Source organism: Coloeus monedula, assembly GCF_965178545.1.
Source record: "Coloeus monedula genome assembly, chromosome: Z".
Taxonomy (NCBI): domain Eukaryota; kingdom Metazoa; phylum Chordata; class Aves; order Passeriformes; family Corvidae; genus Coloeus; species Coloeus monedula.
In genome coordinates this window covers 15,402,280-15,425,265 of record NC_138822.1, presented here as the reverse complement: position 1 = coordinate 15,425,265, position 22,986 = coordinate 15,402,280, and the positions used below count along the sequence as shown (strand labels likewise).

The window sequence follows — 22,986 nt, the reverse complement described above, 5'->3', positions numbered from 1 at the left end:
TGATTAAATTGACAGGAAGATAGCAGCCTTCCTTTGGCACAATCTCAAGATCTGAAATGAATAGGTTTGAATTAGCTTCTATTTCTTTCCACTTTAAGGCAAAAACCTAAATAGTTGATCACATGGATTCCTGTGGTAAGGCTACATGTTACATTTTCTGAATAATGTGGTTAAACCCAGATCGGTGTAAATCCCGTTGTTGAATTCATTTGTGTTATGCCATGGTTTTTAAAATGGACTGTGACTCAGTCACAGTCATAGCTAAATGCAATGTCTAAGGGAACTCCATTACAAACACACTTATTGCCACCTTGGAAATAGAGCACAAAACCTGAAAAATAAAGAAAGGTGAGTGCCAAGATAAAAGAATAACAGGGCAGAGGCAGTTCTGCTGTGGTTTGAAAATACTCTACCATTGCAATGATCCTACTAACTTTTCCCTAAATTCCAAACAAGCAGTTCACAGTGCACAAGTATAATTCTATTAGGGCAGATGTACATGGGGAAGCAGAAAGTATGTTATACATATTTTTATATGGATTGTGAAAGTTGGTGTTAGATACAAATAACAATGCAGTGCCCATATCTGATAGTTTTCTTAGGCAATTACATAATACCACACTGCATGATCTTAGTTTTAAATCCCTTAAGAGAAATGACAGAGAACATTTCATAGTCTCTTGGAAATAGGTTTTGCTCCAGATGGCATCAGATCATCTTATACCTTATAAATCAGTCTAAACAGAATATAATTTTCCCTATGGAATAAGTTTGCTCTAGAAACCAGTGTAAAATAAGGGAAAGCAGATCAATGAACTATTCCTTAAGGTCTGTGTATCCTTCTTCTCTCTCTCCCCATTCCTCCCCTCCTCCTGGAGAGAGCTGGACAGAGGATTATGCAGTTTAAACGATTTGTGACACTGTGAGTTTACTTTTCCTGTCTTTTCCTTGTCCGTGGGGCTGCTTTGCTCATGGCTACCACTGATCCCATTGCGACTTAAGGAAAGGAAGAGTGTTGACTCATATTAAACTACACCCCAAACTAAGATACCACCTCTCAGTCTCTTGTCTAAAAATTGATTCAGTTCATTTAATTTCAAATTATTCTGTCTTCCACTGTATTTTCCTTCTGTTATTACATTACATTACATCATTACCTGTCTGGAAGGAGATATTCACCCTCTGCTTTATTAGATATTATTACTACAAATAAGCCAGTCTCAGGGAAATGAATAGTGTGTTCCCATATGATTTTTGCATAAAGATGTTTCTTCCCCTTCTAGCCTCCTATGTGCTTGGGCATTGTCTTATTGGAGTTGTCTTAATTCCAAAGACTCTGCTGTGCATCTCCTGCCATTTACAAACTTGAAAACTCAGAAATTTAAATAAGACCTATGCACTGCATCTTCTTGTTTGCCTACATTGCACAGAGTTAGATTTCAAGCTAGAAAGCTATCTACTAAAGACACTTTCTGTTTAACGATTTGTGTGTACTTGTCAACATCTGAAGTTGTCATAGCTCTGAGGAAAAAAACACAATAGCTGTCCTTTCATATTGTATTGGATACTTACAGCTGCTTCTAAAACAAAGGCCAATTAAAAGGAAGTATTAATAGAATTATTAGCATGTGGCTCAGAAGAGGCAAAGGCAAGAACCATTAAATATTATGACTTTTAAGATGCGAAGGTATGTGAAAGACCATGAACATCTGAGGCTCTATTGGGTGAGTTAAGAGATGGGAATTTTCAATACGGCAGACCAAAGGTGTATTGGGGCACAAGGCTGACTAGGTAGCCAGCTATAGCAGGACCACCAGTCTCCTGTCTATCTCTATTTCCCTACTACTAAAGGGAACACATGATCCTGATTTTTCACTTTCTCAGTATTTGCAAATCCTTCATGCAAAGTTCCACAGTGAAAAATTGTGTAAGATAGCACTTCTGAAACACAGACTAGGAATACAACAGATCATAGATAGCACTGTAAAACAACAGGTAGAAAATTGAGATTTTTTTTCCAAAGTAAGCTCCCACATTTTATATAAAAATTGTTATGAGATTCCTCTCCAAATGGGGACTTAACATTAGATAACTTAAACCACAAAGTATTCAGTTTACCTTCAGTGCTTTAAAAACAATGAAGAACAGTCAGTCCTGGGAAAAGTCAGATCTGTGGTTCCAGAAAGTCTAGATATTTCAGTTCTAGATATTTCAGTTACAAGACCACTAAACTGTTCCTCCTGGCTTAAAATAAACTTCTGCATATGATGAAGTGCCATTCAATCCCACTGCATCATTAAAGCATTAAAAAAGAAAAAATAATTAAGAAAACAGAAAAAAGATACATTTTAAAATTATTTTCCAGACAATTTTCACTATCCTTTAAAATACCTCCTACAAAAGCGCAATTGAACCTTGTCTATATCCATCCATACAAGGGTAGAATACAGATTTGACTCACCTTAGGGGGAAAACCAAAAGTGGTGAACTAAAGAAATACAGACCAACTTCAGACTTTCTGAATAAATATTCAAATACCCTTAAATATGTATTTGCACCAAATGAATTACAGTTGCTGCAGCTCTTTTGAGTTGGCGTGGCAGGATGGGTGATGAAGGCAGAGCAGTGGATGTTGTCTCCCTCAACTTCAGCAAAGCTTTTGACACTGTCTCCCATGACATCCTTGTAGGTAAGCTCAGGAAATGTGGGTTAAATGAATAGAGAGTGAGATGGATCAAGAACTGCCTGAATGCAGAGCTGAGAGGATCTTGATCAGCAGAGTAGAATCCAGGTGGAGGCCTGTAGTCAGTGGCACTCTCCAGGGACCAGTACTGGATCTAGTCTTACTCAGCAGGTTTGTCAATGACCTGGATGAAGGGATAGAATGCACCCACAGCAAGTTTGCTGATGACACGAAACTGGGGGAAGTGGCTGATACACCTGAAGGCTGTGCTGACATTCAAAGGGACTTTGATAGGCTGGAGAGCTGGACAGAGAGAAACCTCATGAGGTTCAACAAGGGCAAGTGTAGGGTGCTGCACCCGGCGAGGAACAACCCCAAGTACCAGCACAGGCTGGGGGCCAATCTGCTAGAGAGCAACGACTCTTTATGCCTGTGTGCATACAAGTGTACATGTGCTATACCAAATGTGGGAGAAACACTGCTCTCCTAGATTTTTAACTGCTTAAATTGTTTAACTTAAGTTATAAGTTAAGTTAAATACTATTAAGTTTAAGTACTGTTAAGTTTAAATGCTATTAAGTTCAGTGTTGTTGGCCTTTGGGCTGTATTCCCCTTTACCCTTCCCTTTTCTATCCTTTTGTCTCCCTCCTCTCTCCTCTCAACCCATGTCCTGTCCCCTCCCCACAAAGTTTTGGGTTTATTTTGGTTTGGATTGATTGGATTTTTGTTCGCTTTTCCTTAGTGTACCTTGACTATCCAGTAAGTAGTAGAGTGGACCTATAAAAGCTTTTATATTAATGTGTTTTTACTGATTGCTTTGCCAGTGATTCTTTAAACAATCTTAAAACACTCATCGTGACATAGGTGCAGGTACAAACCAATAATAGATGAGTGGATGTATGAGAAGTCACAACTTTTTAGAATTCTTTTTTAGTAACAGAGAAGGTATTAGGACAAAAAACTATTTAATGGTGCACTTGACAGCACCTTGTCAGGTTACCTTCATTATTTATTGTTTCCAATCAGGTGCTCTCTTTGCTGTGTTCTTCAGTGAGGCTCTGAACACAGAATCATACAGGGTAGGAGAAGCCTCAGGGCTTGCAAGTCAAACCTCCTGTGTGAAAAGCAGGTCTAGCTGGAGCAGGTTGCTCAGGATCATGCCTAGTTGAGTTCTTAATGTTCATTCTCTTGATTATTCATTTTAAATGTTCATTTTGACGCAGCAAAGTGTGAAAGAAGACACTTTAAAAAACGTTCAGGTTGTAAAACCAGAGAATTGGGAGCAAACCTGAGTGGCACATCCAATACCTGTACCAGCTGGAACTTTATGAAATAAGTAAGCAATTGTCTAGACATCCAGCCACCCTTGCTCATTTTGCCTGAACAAACTTTATAATGTAAATTCTGCTCTTGGGGCAAATTTTCTAGGACAAGAAATTATGTTGTTTTGGTTTTTTTCTTCTTCCAGTGTGGAGCAAAACACTCATTCTTCTTTTCTAGCCAGGTAAATTTCCTGCAAGAATATTGTTTTTTCATGTTTTATAAGAGCACAGAAAACCAGATGAAATAGTTGAATGTAATTGTATTTCATCCCAGAACAACAGCTTGAAAAATGTAATGGCCATTCGTAACAGTGACAGTGGGTCCAACTTCTGGCAAGAGTTTGTCTTGGTTTAAGACAATTTAAAAAGTGGACACTCTGAAATGAGTTACCTCCCCTTATAGTTTTAACCAATCCCTTTGCACCATAAAGAGAAATGAATATGAGCAGATATAAGTGAAAAAATAACAGTTAACTAACACTCAAAACAGCAACAGGCAAACAATAACAGTGAATAACCACGAGATAAAAAATTGCTAAATCTCACTGGCCCTCCAGGAAAAAAGAGAAACCTAAAATGGTGGAGTGGTGCCCCCTCCCTCCCAGGATGGTGTCCCCCCCATAGCCAGCAGTGTGCTTTGAAAGACAAAGGGAAAATGGTGAGAAAATCCTCCTGGGAAGTAGGAGGTTACAAAGCAGTTCTCGTGGCAGATGGGAATTACGGGCATCACCGGGGTGTGACCCTGGCCCCACGGTGTCAACCTCTGGTTCATCAGGTGCTGGTGCTGTTGTTTCTCTGTCTCCTGTCACTTGCTGGACTCTGCTGGTGTTGACGCTACTATTCCTGAGCCATGGGTGTGTTGGGAGGGAGGAGGAGGGAAGAAACTGTCTCTCAGCATGGACATGTGGTGACCCGGCCTCGACTAACTCAAGCTTCACAGGGTCAACAGGTGTTGCAAAATTCACTCTGAAACAGGTTCTGATTACAAAATGCAGCTTTTTGGGTTGCTGCTGTTGTGAGCCCAGAAAAACCCACCAGAAATAGCCTCTGCCTTGAGCAAATGCCACGAGGGAAAAGAGCACTTGACTTGGGTGCTCCAACTTTTTAAAGGGATTGGTATCACCCCCACCTGCCCCACACTTCTGTTTCTGTTTCTGTGGCGCTGGGCCTTAAAGTGTCAGTAACAATTTCGGGCACAGACAGATATGGAATACAATAACATTTTGGGTTATCCAGGACAGAAGTACAGCACAAATGTTTTTAAAGTCTCAGGCAAGAATTCTCTACTTTCAAATGCCTGATGGAATATGGCGACATTTGTCACTCTCTTTTTTTTCTCCTAAAGTTGCTTCTTAAGGCCAAGTCTATTTAAACAGACATTGTCTTTTCAGATGTTCTGGCTGAAATGCTGACCATGTTGAAGTTGACTGCGTTGACTAAATTCTCTTCAGTTCACAGAGTGAAGATTTCAGCATTTATAAAACGTTCTTCACAGTACCCTCAAAATTTTCCAATGTTTTCCCACCTGTCTCTTGAGCTTACCATAATTATTGCCATTTATTACCTTCATGACACACCTTATGAACCTTTGCACACACATTCAAAAGACTTTTGAAGACTTCTAATATTTTTAGTTGGCTTCCTAGGAAAACAAGGCTTACACAGTTATGCTGTCTGTCCCTCTGTTTGCTCATCCCATTGTCTTTGATCCCATTTTTTAAATTTCAGCCAAATATAATGGAAAATAAAGGTCTCATAGACATTACATCCATTCAAATGGAGTAGAAACACACAATTCAATGCTTGAAAGTTAGTGGTTCTGTTTATGTAGCTTGACAACCTTGTACTTGGCCTGAAACAAGGCATGGTGTGCTCTTAGCCATATGTAGGGGAGTTCAATGGCGTGGGATGGGGTGGGACTTTGGGAGTGTTACCTGGGCACAGGTTATTGGGGGAAGGTGGGAATGCAGCCAGTGTCTGTAGATTCCACGGCCTCCAGAACAATTTGCTGTTGCCATAGCGATGTTCCCGGCCTACAAACAAGAACTGTGATTATGGGTGTTTCAGGGGCTGACTGTGCACTCCCACGTGGGAACAAATGGAGCCTGAGGGGCTGAGGAGTTCCACACAGAGAGGGCTGAGGGATGTGGCACCAGGATGCGGACTCGTCCCCGCTGCCTGCTGGTGGGCACCACGGCGGCTCGGGCCCGTCCCCGCCGGCTGCTCAGCCGCAGCCCCTCCGGCCGCCGCCGCCGCTGTGGAGCCCCGCGGGAAGCGGCCCCGCGCCCTCCGCGCACGGTGAGGGTCGGCACCTTCTCCCAGGCTACCAGCGACGGGACGAGAGGGCACAGCCTCAAGCTGCGCCATGCGAGGTTTAGGCAGGACCTTAGGAGGAATTTCTACACAGAAACTGTGATTGAACATTAGAATGGACTACCCAGGGAGGTGGTGGAGTCACGGTCCCTGGGGGTGGTTAAGGAAAGACTGGACGTCACACTCCACTGCTTTAGTCTCACTGACATGGTGGTGCCGGATCATGGGCTAGAACACAACGATCCCAGACATCTTTCTCACCCTGGTTCACTCCCTGATTCTGTGGGTTCGCGCTGCCCTCGCCGCGGGTGGTGCGGCAAAGCTTGGCCCCGCCAGGCCGCCGTCGGGGGCGGGTTCGCGCCGCAGCCATGGCGGCGCCCGTCGTGCCGGAGAGCGACAGGTACCGGCGCTTCGGCGGCGCCGCTCCCGCCGGGCCGCTCTGCCCCTCCGGGCCGGGCGGGGCGGAGCAGGTCTCGCCACGGTGCTGGGGCGCAGCGCGGCCAAGGCCCCTCTGACCCCCTCCCTCCTTTCTCCCAGCATCCGCAGGGCCGTGTCGTTGCTCAACGCCGTGGACCCGGGCCGGTTTCCGCGGCTCCTCTCCCGCCTTCTCCAGAAGCTGCACCTGAAGGTTGGCGGGGCGCGGGGAGCCGGCGGGGCCGTGTCACACTGGGGCGGGGTCGTGTCACGCTGGGGCGGGGCGGGAGCGGGGGTTCGGCGGTGCTGGGAGGGCGCGCGGCCGCGGAGCCTAAACCACCCGCCACCATCCCCTTCTTTAAAGGGTTTTGGTTTTTAATTTAATTCCTCACTAATTATTCAGAATTCTGTCGGGGGAATGAAATAAAAGCCGGTAACGAATGGTTCGAGAAGGTGAATGGCATGAGAGCGAGAGATGCTTGTTGTAGCCCACTGCCTCCAGGTGCTGGCGCCTCCGAGAGCGGTGTCAGAGGACGCGCGAGTTGCTTGACTTTTTGTACACGCTCTGCCTCTGCCTTCACGAGTGTTGTCCACAAAAATCGAGTTTTATACTGGGTTTGCAAAAAGCCGATGGTTACACACTCGAGCGAGAGATTGATTATTTATTTTAGGATTGTGCAGGCCTGATGTTCAGTGCTATTCCCCAAGTCAAGCACCCTAACCATAAAAACTTTTTACCATTTACACATTTTAGCAAACAAAGGCTTCAGTGTTCATTGGCAACAAGTTCCATATTTCTTATTAATTAATATTCTGTCTTCTACTGCTTAATCATTCTCTTGGTTCCCATGCTAATTAGTCTGCGTGCTCACTCTCTCCTTTTGAGTCAGTGGGCTTCATGGTTTGGTGGTCATGAATCAGTGGCCATGAATCGCCCTGCAGGATTACCTTTTACCCAGTCCACGCTGATTTCAGCACAGTTGCTGAGTTGGCTTTGTTAGTTTCTTCCTTATCTTGGGAGTTCTGTCAAATGTCCTTGAGGCCCATAAATTCTGCATTCTTTGTGTTCACTATCAGTGGTACATCCTCCTTCCCAAGTTTTGTTAACCTCTCCCTAGGTTTGAGGTCACTGGCACATGTCAAGCCCTAAACGTTAACAAGGCAATTCTTCCAACAAGTAATTTGTCTTTCTAAAACCTGCACATCCCTTAGAGCTTGTTGGCTTCTCTCTGTTCACCTTTCTTGTTGATTAGGCTTGACGGTATACAAACATCAAAGAACATCCTTTCTTAAGAAAATTTTACATGTTCCACATTTTACAATACAAGGGAAACACTAAATGCGTGTTTTATTTATTTTTCTGCATTTGTGCACGTCCATCAACTAAAGACACCTGTGGAATTGAGGATAAAAATTACGTCCAGAGCTTTCAGTGAAAATTTCTGTCATCTTTGCACAAGATGTTTATAAATGCAGAATTAAGAAAGTAAATCAGAAGTCAGTTTCATTGCACAGTGCCAAAATGTCAAATGCAGGCTAACTCTAAAATTTGTACTAAATATTGCAGGGGAAACTGAAAAATGAATCTTACACCAGAAATTATTTTGTCAGTTTCATTGTCTTTCAGTCTCAGATTTTGTTTATTCCCTTGTTTTGTGTTCAGAAAAAGTATAAAAAGAAACACAGAATTTTATATACATGCAGGCCGAATGGTACAGTACTACTGGAGCAGCATGGAAAAAATGCAAATATATTCAAGATTATATATGTGAGACTGTAAGGATGCATTTGATTCAACTGCTGTTTTTTGGTTTTTTTTCCTATTAACATCACTAGCTTGGGTGCCCTGTTAATTGCGGAGAGTTTTCTCAGTGGTTTCGCATGGATATTAACTCTTTGGTAACTGAAATGCATCAGCAACCTTTTGTTTGTTTGGTTTGTTCTTTTTTACTACTCTGTAGCATTTTAGTAGCTCTTCACAGTTTTAACCAGCATTTACATGAGCTGAAGTGGTTATTTTAATTCAGCCCACTCAATCTCATGAATAGTTCTGCTGACCTTTCTAAAGTACCTAACTATAAGTACCTAGTTAAATTGCTGGAAACTTGAAATGAACTTCATTGCCTTAACAAGGCAGATACTGGGAGCTCTGTGTTTCCTTTTAACAGCTAATGATTCAAATAATGTTTCCATTTTGATACTCTTGTTACAAACGTTGTGATCATTGAAAGTTTTGTGTAATTGCATCATTTTTTATTTGGACAGCTAAATTGTTTTGCTTGTGAAGCTTTGCAGTTTTGGATTACTAAGTGGTCTAAATGTGGTGCTTTGATGTCTGTATTATAGATTTGTTAGTAATTAGGTTTTAAAAGTGTCTGTGTTTTAAATTACTATTTAATTTGCTGTGGTATAGTAAGTACAACTGCTGTATTTTAAAAATACAGCACATTCTCAATTATCTTTAGTGACACAGTAGGCTACAGATTCAAATCTGACTTTCAAAATAAATGTACATTAGGCCTTTATTTCCTTTGCAACAGCATAGGTGATTTTTAGAAGGGTATCCAGAATGGAAGAAGCATACATAACTAACTACAGTTTTGCCTTCTGTTTTCTGGGGTGTGATTTAAATAATGCTCTTTGTACTTGTCTTATTTTTATTTATAAAAGGTTGTTGGAGATGATCTGATAATTGAAAGAAGAATATTTCTGTAGTGTCTATGAGGTACAAAGAGAAAGCATTTTCTGATGTCTGTCAGGTAACCCTGTGGTACTGTGTTGGCTTTTAATTTTGATTTTCAGTGAGAGGAATTGTGTTTTCTATTGGAAAAGAGCTTTGCTTTGTGATTTCTATTTAGAAACAACTGCATAGCCACTGTGTTTACAAAGATGGGGAGAAAGTTTTTATTTTGACAAGCATGCTCTTGGTCCTTAAATGAAATGTCAGGACTAACCATTTTTGTGCTTCAGGCTGAAAGTACCTTCAGTGAAGAGGAGGAAGAAAAACTTCAAATAGCTTTTTCATTGGAAAAACAAGATCTTCATCTGGTTCTTGAAACTATATCATTCATTTTGGAACAGGTATTTTGTTTTCATCATTATACATTGATAAATGTATTTTTTAATCCAACTGTAGATTTAAAAAATAGGACAGTGAAGTTAAAAAGGAATTAGTGAAAACATATCTGTAGTATATTATATATGTTTTGGGATTCTGATTTTACTGCTTTTGGTTTCATGCCTTTCTGATTTGGATGGGACTAGGTGCCTTTCTGGAGTGGTTTTTCTGCTAATGTAAATTTCTGCTAATAGTAGAAGCGAGGTCTGCATGACTCCACGGGAACTGTTGATAATTATGAGATATACTGTTCTCTCTTATTCATTGTAAACAAGCCAGCCCTGCATTTTTTAAGTTCTTGTGAGGAAAATACTAGATAACATTACTGAGCACAGCTTAAGTTACTTTAAGAGTCAGTTATGGAAAATTTTCGTGCACAGAAGCAGTCTGTAGTGAGGTGAACAGGCACACCTAATGTAGCTCTAGTATTTGGATGAGTGGATGACTGCAAGGTGTAGTCACCTTGTAAACAGAGGTTTTCTGATTCCGTGGACTACCTCTACTAAGGTTGGGAAGCTGTTGTATTACAATAAATAAAATAAATTAAATAGGTAAATAGGGTAACTGTTTTAAAAGTTGTCAAGCCCATGGTGTTATCCATCCATTTCATTCAAGTATAGAACGTGTAGTGTTGTGCAAAGTGCATGCATAGGGATGGTCTGTTGTGGGATTTAAATCTGGTCCTTTCTTACATGTCAGTTTATGATCAGTTCACTTAACATATTCCTCTGCATTAGAAATAAAACAAACAGTCCTCCTCATGGCTCCCATCCACCGAAAAATGAAAGTGAAACCTGAGGTCACCTCCAGACTGGAATTTTTAATTTTCATCTCAGCAAAACAGCAGAACTACCTGTTTATTGCCTTTTCCTGATTTCCTCAGACTGCTTAATTGATATTACAATTATTGAAGATGAACAGAAAAAGCAGTTAATTCTTTTCTTGCCTTTTTTTGCATTAAAAAAAAAAAAAGAGTGAAGAATATTAATATCTGCCAAAAAAAAAGGAGTCCCAGATGGATTACATGTTGTATGAGCACTCTTTGTCTTCCTGCTGATAGCTATTCTTCTTGGAGCAGATGCTTGTTCTGTCAGACCATAACTGTTTTAACAGCCCTTTGGTCTATGGAGGCATTACGGATAAAAAGACTGCTGTACAGTCTTTGCCACATATGTTGTTTCTTTTTTTTCCCTGACCTGGTGGTGACACAGTCCTGTTTTGAAAGTGAAGAATGACACAGAGTGTCTTCCACAAAAAAATTGACACTAATAGGGAGGTTATATCTAACTCACTCAGTTTAGGCAAACTGTTCTTGGTTTTTCAGCATATTACCTTGTAGTTTAGGTTTGCTTGAATAGTGTGAATTTGGAAAAGTTCTCCTTTCTTGATAGTCACAATTGGCTTCAAAGCCCATTTTTTTTCACTGATAACTGTACATATACTCAGATCTGGCTTGTGTCTACATTATTTTTTTGTCGTTTCTCTATCTTGAGAAGAGCATTTTGAGATAGTTACAGTTTTCTGTCTCCCAAGTTAGAGGGTTAATGAACAGGCTGCATGTAGTTCCCCCAGTGGAGTTGCTAGTAAAAATCTTGTGTGAACACTGTGACCATTTGTGCTAGAACGTATGTGGTGTGGCTTGTAGAGCAGCACTCAGCAACAGCAGTTATTTTTCCTTTTCACAGGCAGTCTATCACAATTTGAAGCCTGCTTCACTGCAACAGCAGCTGCAAAGCATTCACCTGGATCAAGACAAAGCTGAAGCATTTGCTAGTGCATGGGCAGCTGTAGGTCAAGATACGATTGAAAAGTTCAGGCAGAGGGTTTTGACCCCTCAGAAGGTAATGTGTGTAGTTTTTCTTCTGAGAGAGAATAAACTTGCATTAGTTTGTATTAAAGCAAGGAATTTAAACTAAGGTACAAAGTTTGTGACAAGGCAGGGTTCTTCCAGGTACTAGATAAATCTGATCAAGACAGTTGAATTCTGTTATCTTACAAAGATGTTGCATGTTAGCTGAGCTGCTGTAACTGTTGGAACCTGGCTATATATGCACTGTTAGCAACCTATGTACATTTGGAGATGTTTGTGAACAGGCTTTACAACAGGGCCAGGGTACCATGTGCTCATGAGCATTTGTAGTGGTTGAGCTCATCGGGCCGGTGATTCTCTGTACTTGTATCTGAGCTCCTGCCATATTTTATTTTGTAAGCTGGTTGGGTAGTGAATTTTGCGAGATACTTATTATAATTTTGAGGTGTTTTTCTATGATGGCATATAATCTTGCTTCCTATGTGCTTGTTGCCAGTTAAAACTTCCTACATGCTATGGAAGTCTCATTGTATCTTTAGGCATAGATGTCTATGTCTATGAGAAGGTGTAATACCTCATTTTGTTGCTTCATAATAACCCTTCATATACCCTATGTATATACATATATACACATAACATATGTATTCTACATACATACATATTCTATATACATATAACCCTGTATATAGAATACAATTGTATATAGAAGACCAGTGTCAGCCGGGATCAAATTTTTAGAAAGAATTGTGAAACACTGACTCAATTATTCTTACTTTATTTTTATCTTTATCTTTGCTTTATATCTTGTTGGGATAAGATTCAGTTTGTTACTTAATGATTTGGCGAGTAAAATAAACATAGAAAATAAATTGTATGTATTAAGTATACATGATGCACAGACAGAACTAGAAAAACGTAATTTGTACCAGCCTGCTTGCACCTAAATAAATCTAGAATTTCACTTTGATGTAAAATTCACATTTTGAGATGATGTATGTCTATGGAACAGACTAGAGATACTCTGAATTGCATCACAGTTGATTTTTTTCTAAGTATTTAAACTTGATCCTCTGTAAAACTGGGTAATTTTAGACACAAAATTTATAGGATTCTGATATGCAAAATTATAATAACTCATGAACCTAACAGAGTAAATGACTGATAGTATAATTATGCAAAAATAATTGAATCGGCAAGATATTTTGGGTTTCTGGTTTTTTTTTGAAGTAATGTTACCAAGTGTACAAGTCCCAAAGTTTAAATGGTCAGTGGTACCGTAGGTATACAGGCAAGTATGACTGTCCATTGAAGGAGGTAAGTAATTGGAAAACCAACTGAAATAATGAAAGATTATAAAGTTAACTTTTCAACATGCAGAGTATATGTGCAGAATGGAAGGCAGTTCTGAAGACAGCCTACAAAGCAGATGTTTTTAAAAACTTTCTTCAGCCGGACTATGCATTAGTACATATTTTACTGCTGGCTCTTCAGCATATGAGAAACTAATAAAAACACCTTTCATCCTCTTTCATTTCCAGCTTGTAACATACATACCTGTGGTCCTTCTGTGACCTGGTTTGGGAATGACATTGCTTGTCTTGAGTTTTGTGAGCCCTGTAACATACAGTGTTTCTGGTGTATGTCAGGGTTTTGTAGGTTCTTTCTAACTTCAGTACCATCTCCTAATGATATGGTGTTTTCCTACTATATTGCATTCCATATAACGAAGTTTTAAACTGTCATTTTTAATTGAGCTTGCGGGAAAGCAACTGCAAAAATGTCATAGTGCAATTTACTTGCTTTTTTGTGTGAAAGCAGATTTAAATACAGGTGTGTGCCTCTATATATGCTACACCATCATTTTCCCTCCTGCTTTTTTCCCAAATAACAGGTTGAGTATCAGTTTGAGTGTAATTTGAGTTAGAACTTGAATTTGCTTTCTCAGTTTGTTTTTAAAGTCTCTGAAGTATTAATCCTGTAGACTTGAAGTTCATGAGAGTTTCCTTAAAGATTAAGTTCACAAAATTAATTGCTGAATAAAGAATTTATTCTGCTAGCAAGACACGCAGAAGTAAAAATTTTTTAAAATTGCAGTGTAATGGAAGAACAACTTGTCATCTCCTTATAATCTTCTGAATCTCTTTGTAATATCTTGCAAGTGCAGTAGGTGACTGCATTGTTTCCTTCAATATTCTCTGTGTAACTGCATATCTGCATGCATTTTCTGTATTACCTTTCTGTACCTTGAAAAATAGTGGGCAAAAATACTCTCTTACTTGTGGTACATTGCTGTAGTAGCCAATTTTCTGTAAATGTTCACCACTGTCTCTTCAATTAAAGTTAAAAAAATGTTATAAGCTTGAAAAATACTTACATAAGAGTGGTTGCTTTTTAGATTAGGTATACAATTTATGTATTTATATTGATTTAGAAATTATATTTACTTATTTCTTTGTAAAAGGAGATGGCATTGAATTATTAATAGCCTCTTCAACATGTGTATATAGGTGTAACATATAAATCAGTTGATTCTATAAATATGCCCTCTATATTGGTATTTGTTTACATGGCCATATATGAGTTTCCACTTTACATTGTTCACTTCTCTTCCAGAAGCAATATTATGTACAGAAAAAGAATGACATTTATATTATCACAAGTTCCAGCAACATAATCACAGAACAGTTGAAGCTGGGAGGAACCTCTGGCATATATCTGATCCACCCCCTCTGCCCAAGCAGGGACATCTAAATCCAGTTGCTGAGGACCATGTCTAGACAGCACCTGAACATCTGTGAGGATGCAGATTCCACCACCTTCCTGGGCACCCTGTGTCAGTTCTTGGCCGCCCCCAAAGTACCTAAATGTTTTCCCGTGTTCAGAGAGAGCCTCCCGTGTTTCATTTTGTGCCTGTTGCCTCTTGTCATGTAACTGGGCATCACTGTGAAGAGCCTTGCTCAGTCTTTATAGCTTTGCTTCATGTAAGGAGTTAAAAAACTCTCTTGGCTTCTTCTCATATGTGAGGTCCTCTAATCCCTTCATCATCTTCGTGGCCTTTGCTGTACTCTTTCCAGTATGTCCATGACTCTTATACTGTGGAGCCCAGCACTGATTATCCTACTCCAGGTGGGGCCTCACCATTGTTGAGTACAGGGGAAGGACCATTTTCCTCAGCCTGTGGGCAATACTCCTCCTAGTGCAGGCCAGGATGGCTCATGATCAACTTGGTGTCCACCAGGAGCCTCAGGTTCTTTTTCACAAAGTTTCTTTCCAGCTGGACAGCATCCAGCTTGTACTGGTGCTTAGTGTCATTCCTCTCCAGTGCAGGACATTTCACTTCCTCTTGTTGAACTTCATGAGGTTCCTGTCAGAACATTTCTCTAGCCTGTCCAAGTCCCTCTGTGTTGGCAACACAACCCTTTGGTGTACCAACCACTCCTCTCAGTTTTGAGTCATCTGCAGATTTGCTGAGGGTGCACCTGTCCCATCACCTAGATCACTGATGAAGACGTTGAACAAAACTGGACTCCATATTTGTCCCTAAGGTATGCTCTAGTTACTAGCCTCCACCTAGACTTTGTTTCTCTGTTTACCAGTCATTCAGCCAGTTTTCAGCCCACCTCTCTGTCTGCACTGTCAGTGTACATCACCAGCTTGGCTATGAGGATCTTACGGGACATAATGCCAAAGGCCTCCCTGAAGTCAGGGCAGACCCTGTCTATTACTTTCATCTTGTCTACCAAACCAGTCTTTTCACTGTAGAATTAAGTTGGTCAAGTGTGACTTCCCCATCATGAATCCATGCTAACTACAGCAAGTGATCTTGTTCTTTGCATACCTAGAAATGGTTTCCAGAATTAGTTGTTCCATCATCTTGCCAGAGACTGAGGCTGACAGGCCTTTAGTTCCTGGTGTTCTTCTTTCCTGTCTTAGAGATAAGATTGACATTTACTTTAGGTAGGAATCTTGAGGATTGATGCATGGTGGGGGTGTTTGGATTTCTTTTGTTTGTTTGTGTGGGTTTCTTCAGACCGATTTATTCATGCTCTGTGCGTGGTTGATGTTGGATTCATAATGAGGCTTTTTGAATCAGGTGTACTTTGTAGTTTTGTTTGTGATTCAGATTCCAGGAATATAGGTGTTACAGTAGTGGACCAGAAAATTTATTTGTTGTGTGCCTGGTCTTTGGCACCTCGGATGAAAGCATAGAGGTGGAATCCTTTAGTTAACATGCTTGCCAGAAACTTATGCCTCATGTCAGGACTTAGAACTTGCCCCCTCAAAAGATCATTGTTTCTCACTTATGAGATATCCTACTTAATGAATGTGGAAGTTTAGTCTGTGTACTTGCCTGATTTCTGATTTTCTACCACTTGAGGGAAAAGTGATATGTATTGATGTTTTTTAAAAACAGTATATCCATTATCTTTTGATTATTAATGCATATCCCCTGTTCCACTGTGAGAAATGCTGAACAAGAATGTGGTCTTTCTTGGTTTTATTTTAAACCACATTGCGTGTAATTTCTCACTCATTCCATGAAAGTTTCCTGCTTGCCATTCTTCATGTTACCTGTCCTGGACATACTTCTGTTGTATTTTGGGAATAGCTAATGTGAATAGAGTATGAAATAGACTGTGTGATGACTGTTATAAAAGGACTGGGACCATCATGACTTAATGTCATGACAGTAAGATTGCATGCACTGTCAGCAGTATTGTGGATGACATCAATCTGAGTGGTGCAGTCGGTAAGGTAGAGGGAAAAGATGTCATCCAGAGGGATCTTGACAGGCTTGAGGAGAGGATCCATGTGAACTTCATGAGCTTCATAATGCTTAGTGCAAAGTCCTGCTCCTGAGTGAGAGCTTCCACTGGTGTGAACAAAGACTGGGATAATGAATGTATTCAAAGCAGCCTTACAGAAAAAGAACTTGGAGGTGCTGGTGAACGAGAAATTTGGTGTGAGCCAACAATGTGCACTCATAGCCCAGAAATCCAACCGTATCCTGGGCTATATAAAAAGAATCATGGCCAGCAGGTTAAGGGAGGTGATTCTCCCCCTCTACTCTGCTCTTCTCAGACCTTAGGTGGAGTATTGCATCCAGCTGAGGGGCCCCCAGCACGGGACAGACTCAGATCTATTGAAATGGGTCCAGAGGAGGACCATTGAAGTGATACAAAGGAACACCTTTGCTGTGAAGACAGACCGACAGAGTAGGGGTTGTTCAGCCCGCAGAAGAGAAGGCTCCAGAGAAACATTATTGTAGCCATTCAGCATTTAAAGGGGGCTTACAAGAAAAATAGAGTGAGATGTTTCACTGGGGCATGTAGTTGCAGGACAAGTGGCAATGGTTTTAAATGGAAGGTTTCTCGATTTAGACTGGATTTAAGGAAGAAATTCTTGATGAGGATGGTGAGACACTGGGGCAGGTTGCCCAGAGAGGTTGTGGATGCCCTATCACTGGAAGTGTTCAAAAGACTGGATGGGGCATTGATCAACATGATCTAGTGATCAACACGTTCTGGCCTGTGGCAGGGAAGTTGGACTAGGTGATTTTCAAAGATCCCTTCCAAACCAAACCATTCTATGAGTCTGTGAATACTAGTTGTTGCTTGGGTTTTCTTTTCTCTTTCATGTTCTTTTAAAAGTACATATAGGCTTTTTGTTTATCATTGCATATTTGGTAGGGACTGTTGCTGACCTGTTGAGGTGGTGTGCAGCACTACACACAAATTCAGTATTTAGTTAATGTGTCATTCTTTTGTACTTTTGCTTACCATGTGCTTCTCTGTACGACAGTACCCTGAATTTTCTTTAAAGCAGCTTTAGTGGGTATGTAAAGGGATTGCTTGTGTGGATCCAAGTGCAGAATCAGGGTCATGATTTACATTACTGAGATCTCGATAGTTCTGTTCCAACACATACACAGTGTCCCTGCACACATTCACAAGGTAGAGTTTATGAAATAACTAAGAAAGACCTGTTTGGAATTTTATATTGTGTTTTACTAAAATCTGTGTCGCAAAACAATTCTAAGCCTTTCCTGATGCATGGTACTTAGAGGTTGTCTGGAAGTATTAAAATGCTGACAGTATGGTGTTTTCTGTGGTGTACACAAGAAGGACTGGGCAGTAATCTTTCATTTCTCTTTCAAGACAATAAAAAATGGCAGACAGTTTTACTTTTTTTTTATTAGGGGTATAGTTTACACATTAAGAAAACATTGCAACCTGTGGAATTGATTAACTTATGGTCAAAACAAGTGGGTAACTGAGTGTCCAGGTTTGTTATTCCATAATAATACTAAAATACTTGACTTCTGCCATTTTTGAGAGTAGGCCAGTGCATCTTTTGGCTTGCAGAAGTGTTCACGTTTGGACTCAAGACCACTAGTTATTATGAGAAATAATTTCTTACAGATAATTTGTCTGTATTGACATGTTATTTCTCTTAAACCAGATTCTCTTCTCGCCTGCACAGTACAAGTTGTTAAAAAGTAGTATTCTGAGTTCTGAGTCTGTCAGTTCTGTGCAAGAGGTGTAGGTGGTAACGTGCTGGTTGATACTTCGTTAGGATGACAAGTCAAATTGTGTTTGTTAGAGCAGAAGAACAAGTGTTTCCTAGAATACTGATTAGGTCAAGTTTTCTGTGGCATATTGAACACTATTTCTATTGTGTGACAAAAACTCTTTGTTTTTGAACATAGGTTTTGAAATTTTTTGTAATTTTTTAATCTACTGCTTAGTAGATAGGGATGATATTGACTTGAGAAATTAATAAAAACTGTGGAGTTAAAATAAAGCTGTACTGTTTAATACTATTACTCACTTAATCTTTTCATTTTTCTTCACCGAATTATTGGCAGTCTTCAGCTACACAGGGCTATTAATTATGTATATTCTGCTGTTGTGTTAATTGGTTCTTTGGTCCTTACTCATATGGCCTTTATTATATTATTTCTGCTGATGATAATACAACCCTAGTCAATTAGAATGATGGTATTTGTATAATTTTTTCCTTTGAACACATTCTTAATTTTGCCTTTGGAGTGATAGGCCAGTGATAATAGTTTGATATCAGTCTGATCCAGTTTTTAAGTCTTTGCTTGGTAGTGTACAAGTTTAGAAAGGAGGGCACACTGATCAGATTAAAATGTATGTTTTCCTCTGCAAAAAAGAGGTAGATTTTTAGTAGGGTTTGCTCTGAATTCTCATGGCAGTTTTTCATCAGTTTTGTTGCTTTTCTCCACTTCCCCTCCCCCATATATTATGTTCTCTGTATATGTTTTGGTACTCTGCTCAAATCTCTGTTTTAAAGGCAGATCAAGCTAAGTGCTTCATAGCTTTCTTGTTTTGGAAAGCTATTCATGGTATCCTTAAAATAGATATAAAGAAAAAGATGAAAGTCCTATGTTGCCAAGCAAGAAGAGTTTTTTATAGCTTTCAGACAGCATTGCTTAATATAATGATGCGTGGGAATGCAACTAGTGAAGTTATGTACCTAAAATTCTTGACAGAGCTGTCAGTTCTGTATCTTGAGTGCCTATTTGAAACCATATGGGAAAAACTCTGAAAGTGATTTTCTCAGAAACTGGCCTTCTTGCTGATGGGCTTATATGTAATGTTAATATGCTAAGTTCCCTCTGGTAAATGCTGGCACATCTACAGAAATACTCTGAAACACATGGATCCTGTGGTGGTTATGACCCAAAAAAAAAAGGAGTATTGGTGTGCTCAGTGTGTGTATGTCATGACACAGATTTCTTATCTGATATCAGAAGAATGCAAAAGGAGGAATACAGCTCAAAACTATAGGAAAGAATTACCATTTCTTGTTAGTATCTGATCAACTAATTCTTACAGTGACAAACTGAGGTCACAAACACAGTGTTGTACCTACAGGCATTGTCACAGTGAATGGTGAACCAGTTGCATTATGTGATGCCAATACACTCACAGAGGCAAAGAGACTGCAAATGATGAAATGCAAAGTAAAAACACAGTTTTATACTTAACGAGATTATTTTAATCACCAGCTACAGCACAACTGAGTCTTAGTCTTTCACTCACCCAGCTTCATTAGTAGGAATTTTAATTATTTTCAGTTTTTATGTACTATTTGAGGATTTTTTTATGAGTTGCTTCTTATCCTTGCCCTCTTCTGTCTTCTACCAAGGAAGTGTAAATTATGAAGGTTGGAAAAAGGTACATTTTGAGAATGTTTAGAAAGATTTGTAAGTTTTGTTCTGTTCCTACGTGCAAAATAGCATTTTTAAAGGTTGTAAAAGAGTACTGTGCTTATCTTCTGTAACTTCCTATGTAATACAAACCATAATTTGTCCTCAATATGTAAAAGAGCATTTGGAACAGGGGTCTCCTTGTGATTTCAAGGCTTGAAATGACAGGTAATTTCTGGGGTCTTTTTTATGGTTACTAAAAATGTCTGCCTTATCTCTAATTAAAAGCTGTCCAGCTTAATCTCCTCCACTGGATCTTGTTACATATTCTGCTAGATAAAAACACCAGTTAGCCATGACTTAATAACTAAGTGGTCATAGACTGGTGTGCATTTTTACTGCAACTCTGTGCCCACAAATTTGCCATAGACAGAGCACAACCGTACATTTACCTTTGCCTTTCACCTTAAGGTGAACCCTTAAATGCTAGGGTTTTTGAAACTGGAATGCTGTTTCTAATGTTTATCATAGAGTCTCTTTCTGTTTGCTTTCAAGCTAGTTGCTTATCAGTAAAAATCAGTTAAAGATGAAAACTTGCAGTAACTGCAGTTACGGGAAAGTCTTTTGAAGTTGTTGAACCTTAGCACTAGTCTTACTCTACCAATTTCATCTAATATTATTTCTTTTGTTTCCTTCCTTTTGAAGCATACTGGGTTTTTTTTGGTATGCGTCTTTTTTTTGAATTCCAGTGTTGAAGAGATGTGGGGGTTTGGTTTGAATATCAAACAAAGAAGTCTTAAAATACCACTTTTGTTGGTATACATGCTAAGTAAAGTTTGCTGAAGAGAAAAAGGATTTTATCCTTGAAGACAACAGTGGGAAATCGGAAGAAATTAACCTTCAGCTAGTCTTGGATCAAGAATCTAGTTAAACTTATATATTCACCAAATAAGGTAGATTTAGGTTCATAATTTGTGCATATTTTCCTTTTATAGTTAAATCCCAGTCTCTTCTATTTTTAATATGCTCTTAATATCTTCTCTGAGAGATAAGTGAGGTATTGGCTCTTTGTTTTGCCCCTGTTGCTTTTTCTGGCATTAATTATAAGATGAAATGAACAGTTTACAGAGTTAAAAGACTTACTGCTCTTCATTTTATTCTTTTTTGCTGCCTTAAGTCACTGATGTTATTAAGGAAGGTTGTGCTGAGGGGTCCAAGAGTTGCACAGCAAACGTAATGTGTTTGTTCTCTTTAGTGAAGATTTCTTCGCATTCAGTGCCTCTATCCCAGTTGGTTTAATCACTCAATGTACTGAGTCTTTGACCTAACCTGTTTTCAGTCTCTTGGTCATAACAGTGCCTTCTCTTGAGGCTTAGATACTTTTCTCCCCCCCCCCCCCCCCCCCCCCAAACTGTGCTCCATTTGATCAATATTTTTACAGGATTCTGTAAATTCATTGTCTCTCTGCCTAGCCCAGTTTAACTCTTTACTTGCCTTTATACTACAACTACCTTTATTTCTAGTTATTCTTGTCTAGTGGTGAAAAATGTAGTTCCTCTTTCCTTTTTTTTTTTTTTGTTCGCTGGTTTGTTGATGGTCTCACAGTATCTGCAAGATTAAGGCAGAATCTGGTTTGACATTGCATTCTAGTATTGTGTCTAGATAGATAGGATCCATCCAGTGATTCTTACTTTCTTATGCCTGCATGACTGAGAAACATTGCAAAACTATCTTTAAAGTTTAAAAGTCCAGTCTTAAAAATTTAGTGTGAGTCACTGTAGTTGACTATGCCACTTCTGCTTAACTTGGCTGTACATATGTGTTATGACTGACTGTAACTACAGACCTGTAGTTCATAAAAATCTTCAACCTATTGTTCTGGATCTGTTCTATGGATGAGTGGTTGTACTTACAGTTTTGTTGATAGTTACATACCATTTCTATGGGGACCGCTCCAAGTCTTGTGTTTAATTTAAAGATTTGTCCAGTACTGTCAGCTGAAGATGCCAGTCATTCATTTTGTATTTCATATGTACAGGTAAAATATGAATTTTACAATTTTTAAACCTGCTATTAAAGGGTACTTTTCACTGAAACTACAAAATGCCTCAGTAACCCATTTATGAAATGGGGATGCTGAATTGCATTGAAGTTGAATATGTTTGTCCAGTAGAGGGACAGATTTTTAACTACTGTATACTTTATTTTCTATTTTCTATTAAAAAATAGAAATGTTTTTCTACTGCTATTAAAAACATGGTAAAAGACTGCAGTCAGAAATTTCATGCAACCATGTGAAAATCCAGCTGTTTTCACTGCTCACCTATGGAGCAATTGTTACAGCGAGACCTGCTGAAAAGAAGCTGCAGCATCCAGAACTTCAAAGATATTCATGACTCCTGAGTTCAACTGAAGTCAGTAGCAACAATGGAGAATAGAAATCAATGTGTTTATGCAGTCATCTCCCATACTCACAATGCTCAAGTTTCCCATCAGGAGAAAATTGGTGTTTGATCTGGGGCTTATCTTAAAGGAAACACTCACTTCCTGATTACAGATGGTTTCTGTGATGAAGACCCTACCTGTGGTGATTGGCAAATTGTGCCTGTCAATCACTGCCTTCTCTTAAAAATTTGCCCCTTTTTTCTGTTTTAATATTTATTTGCTATATTGAGTACACTTTTGGCTTCATCCTCCTGCTGTCTCCTCTGCAGTAATACTCTTTTTCTTGAGAGGGAGAGAGTTTTTGAAGGAGTTCGTAGTCAGGGATGTTTTGTCACCCTTAAATCATTCCTAAATTATTTTCATCATCACAGCAGGCAAAATTGACATTTTAATGTCTAATTGTGATTTTTGATTCTGTAGTGCTGAGTTTGCTGATGAAAAGTGGAACTGGCACCTCCGGCTGTAAATTTTAGAGAGAAGACTTAATGGTTTCCTCTAGTTTTATGCTGGTGTGATTACACAGGTATAAAGTTATACTAATGCATTGTACACCAATGGGGTTTTTTTTAATATGTAATACACATTTAGTCCTCTCCCATCATACAAAACTGATAGTTACTACATTAAAACTATACATGCATGTTACAGTACTTCCTTTAAGTGAAAATCATTAATTTATTTAACTGTGTCTTAGTATATTTT

At 39.4% G+C, this 22,986-nt stretch overlaps 1 protein-coding gene across 4 annotated transcripts in view; it reads left to right on the top strand.

Annotated features, from left to right (window-relative positions):
• The first annotated feature begins 6,682 nt into the window (after positions 1-6,682).
• COMMD10 (COMM domain containing 10) overlaps positions 6,683-22,986 on the top strand; it is a 108,775-nt gene continuing 92,471 nt past the window's right edge. For 3 of the 4 annotated variants that reach the window (XR_014227275.1, XM_082301381.1, XM_082301383.1), the window contains exons 1-5: positions 6,684-6,718; positions 6,856-6,946; positions 8,437-8,508; positions 9,703-9,813; positions 11,536-11,691. Coding sequence is in view for 3 of the 4 variants with exons in the window: in XM_082301381.1 (XP_082157507.1) it covers positions 6,687-6,718; positions 6,856-6,946; positions 8,437-8,508; positions 9,703-9,813; positions 11,536-11,691 (462 nt within the window). In the remaining variant the exon portion in view is untranslated. Of the gene's footprint in view, positions 6,719-6,855; positions 6,947-8,436; positions 8,509-9,702; positions 9,814-11,535; positions 11,692-22,986 lie in introns of all 4 variants that reach the window. The other variant, XM_082301382.1, reaches the window with a different exon arrangement.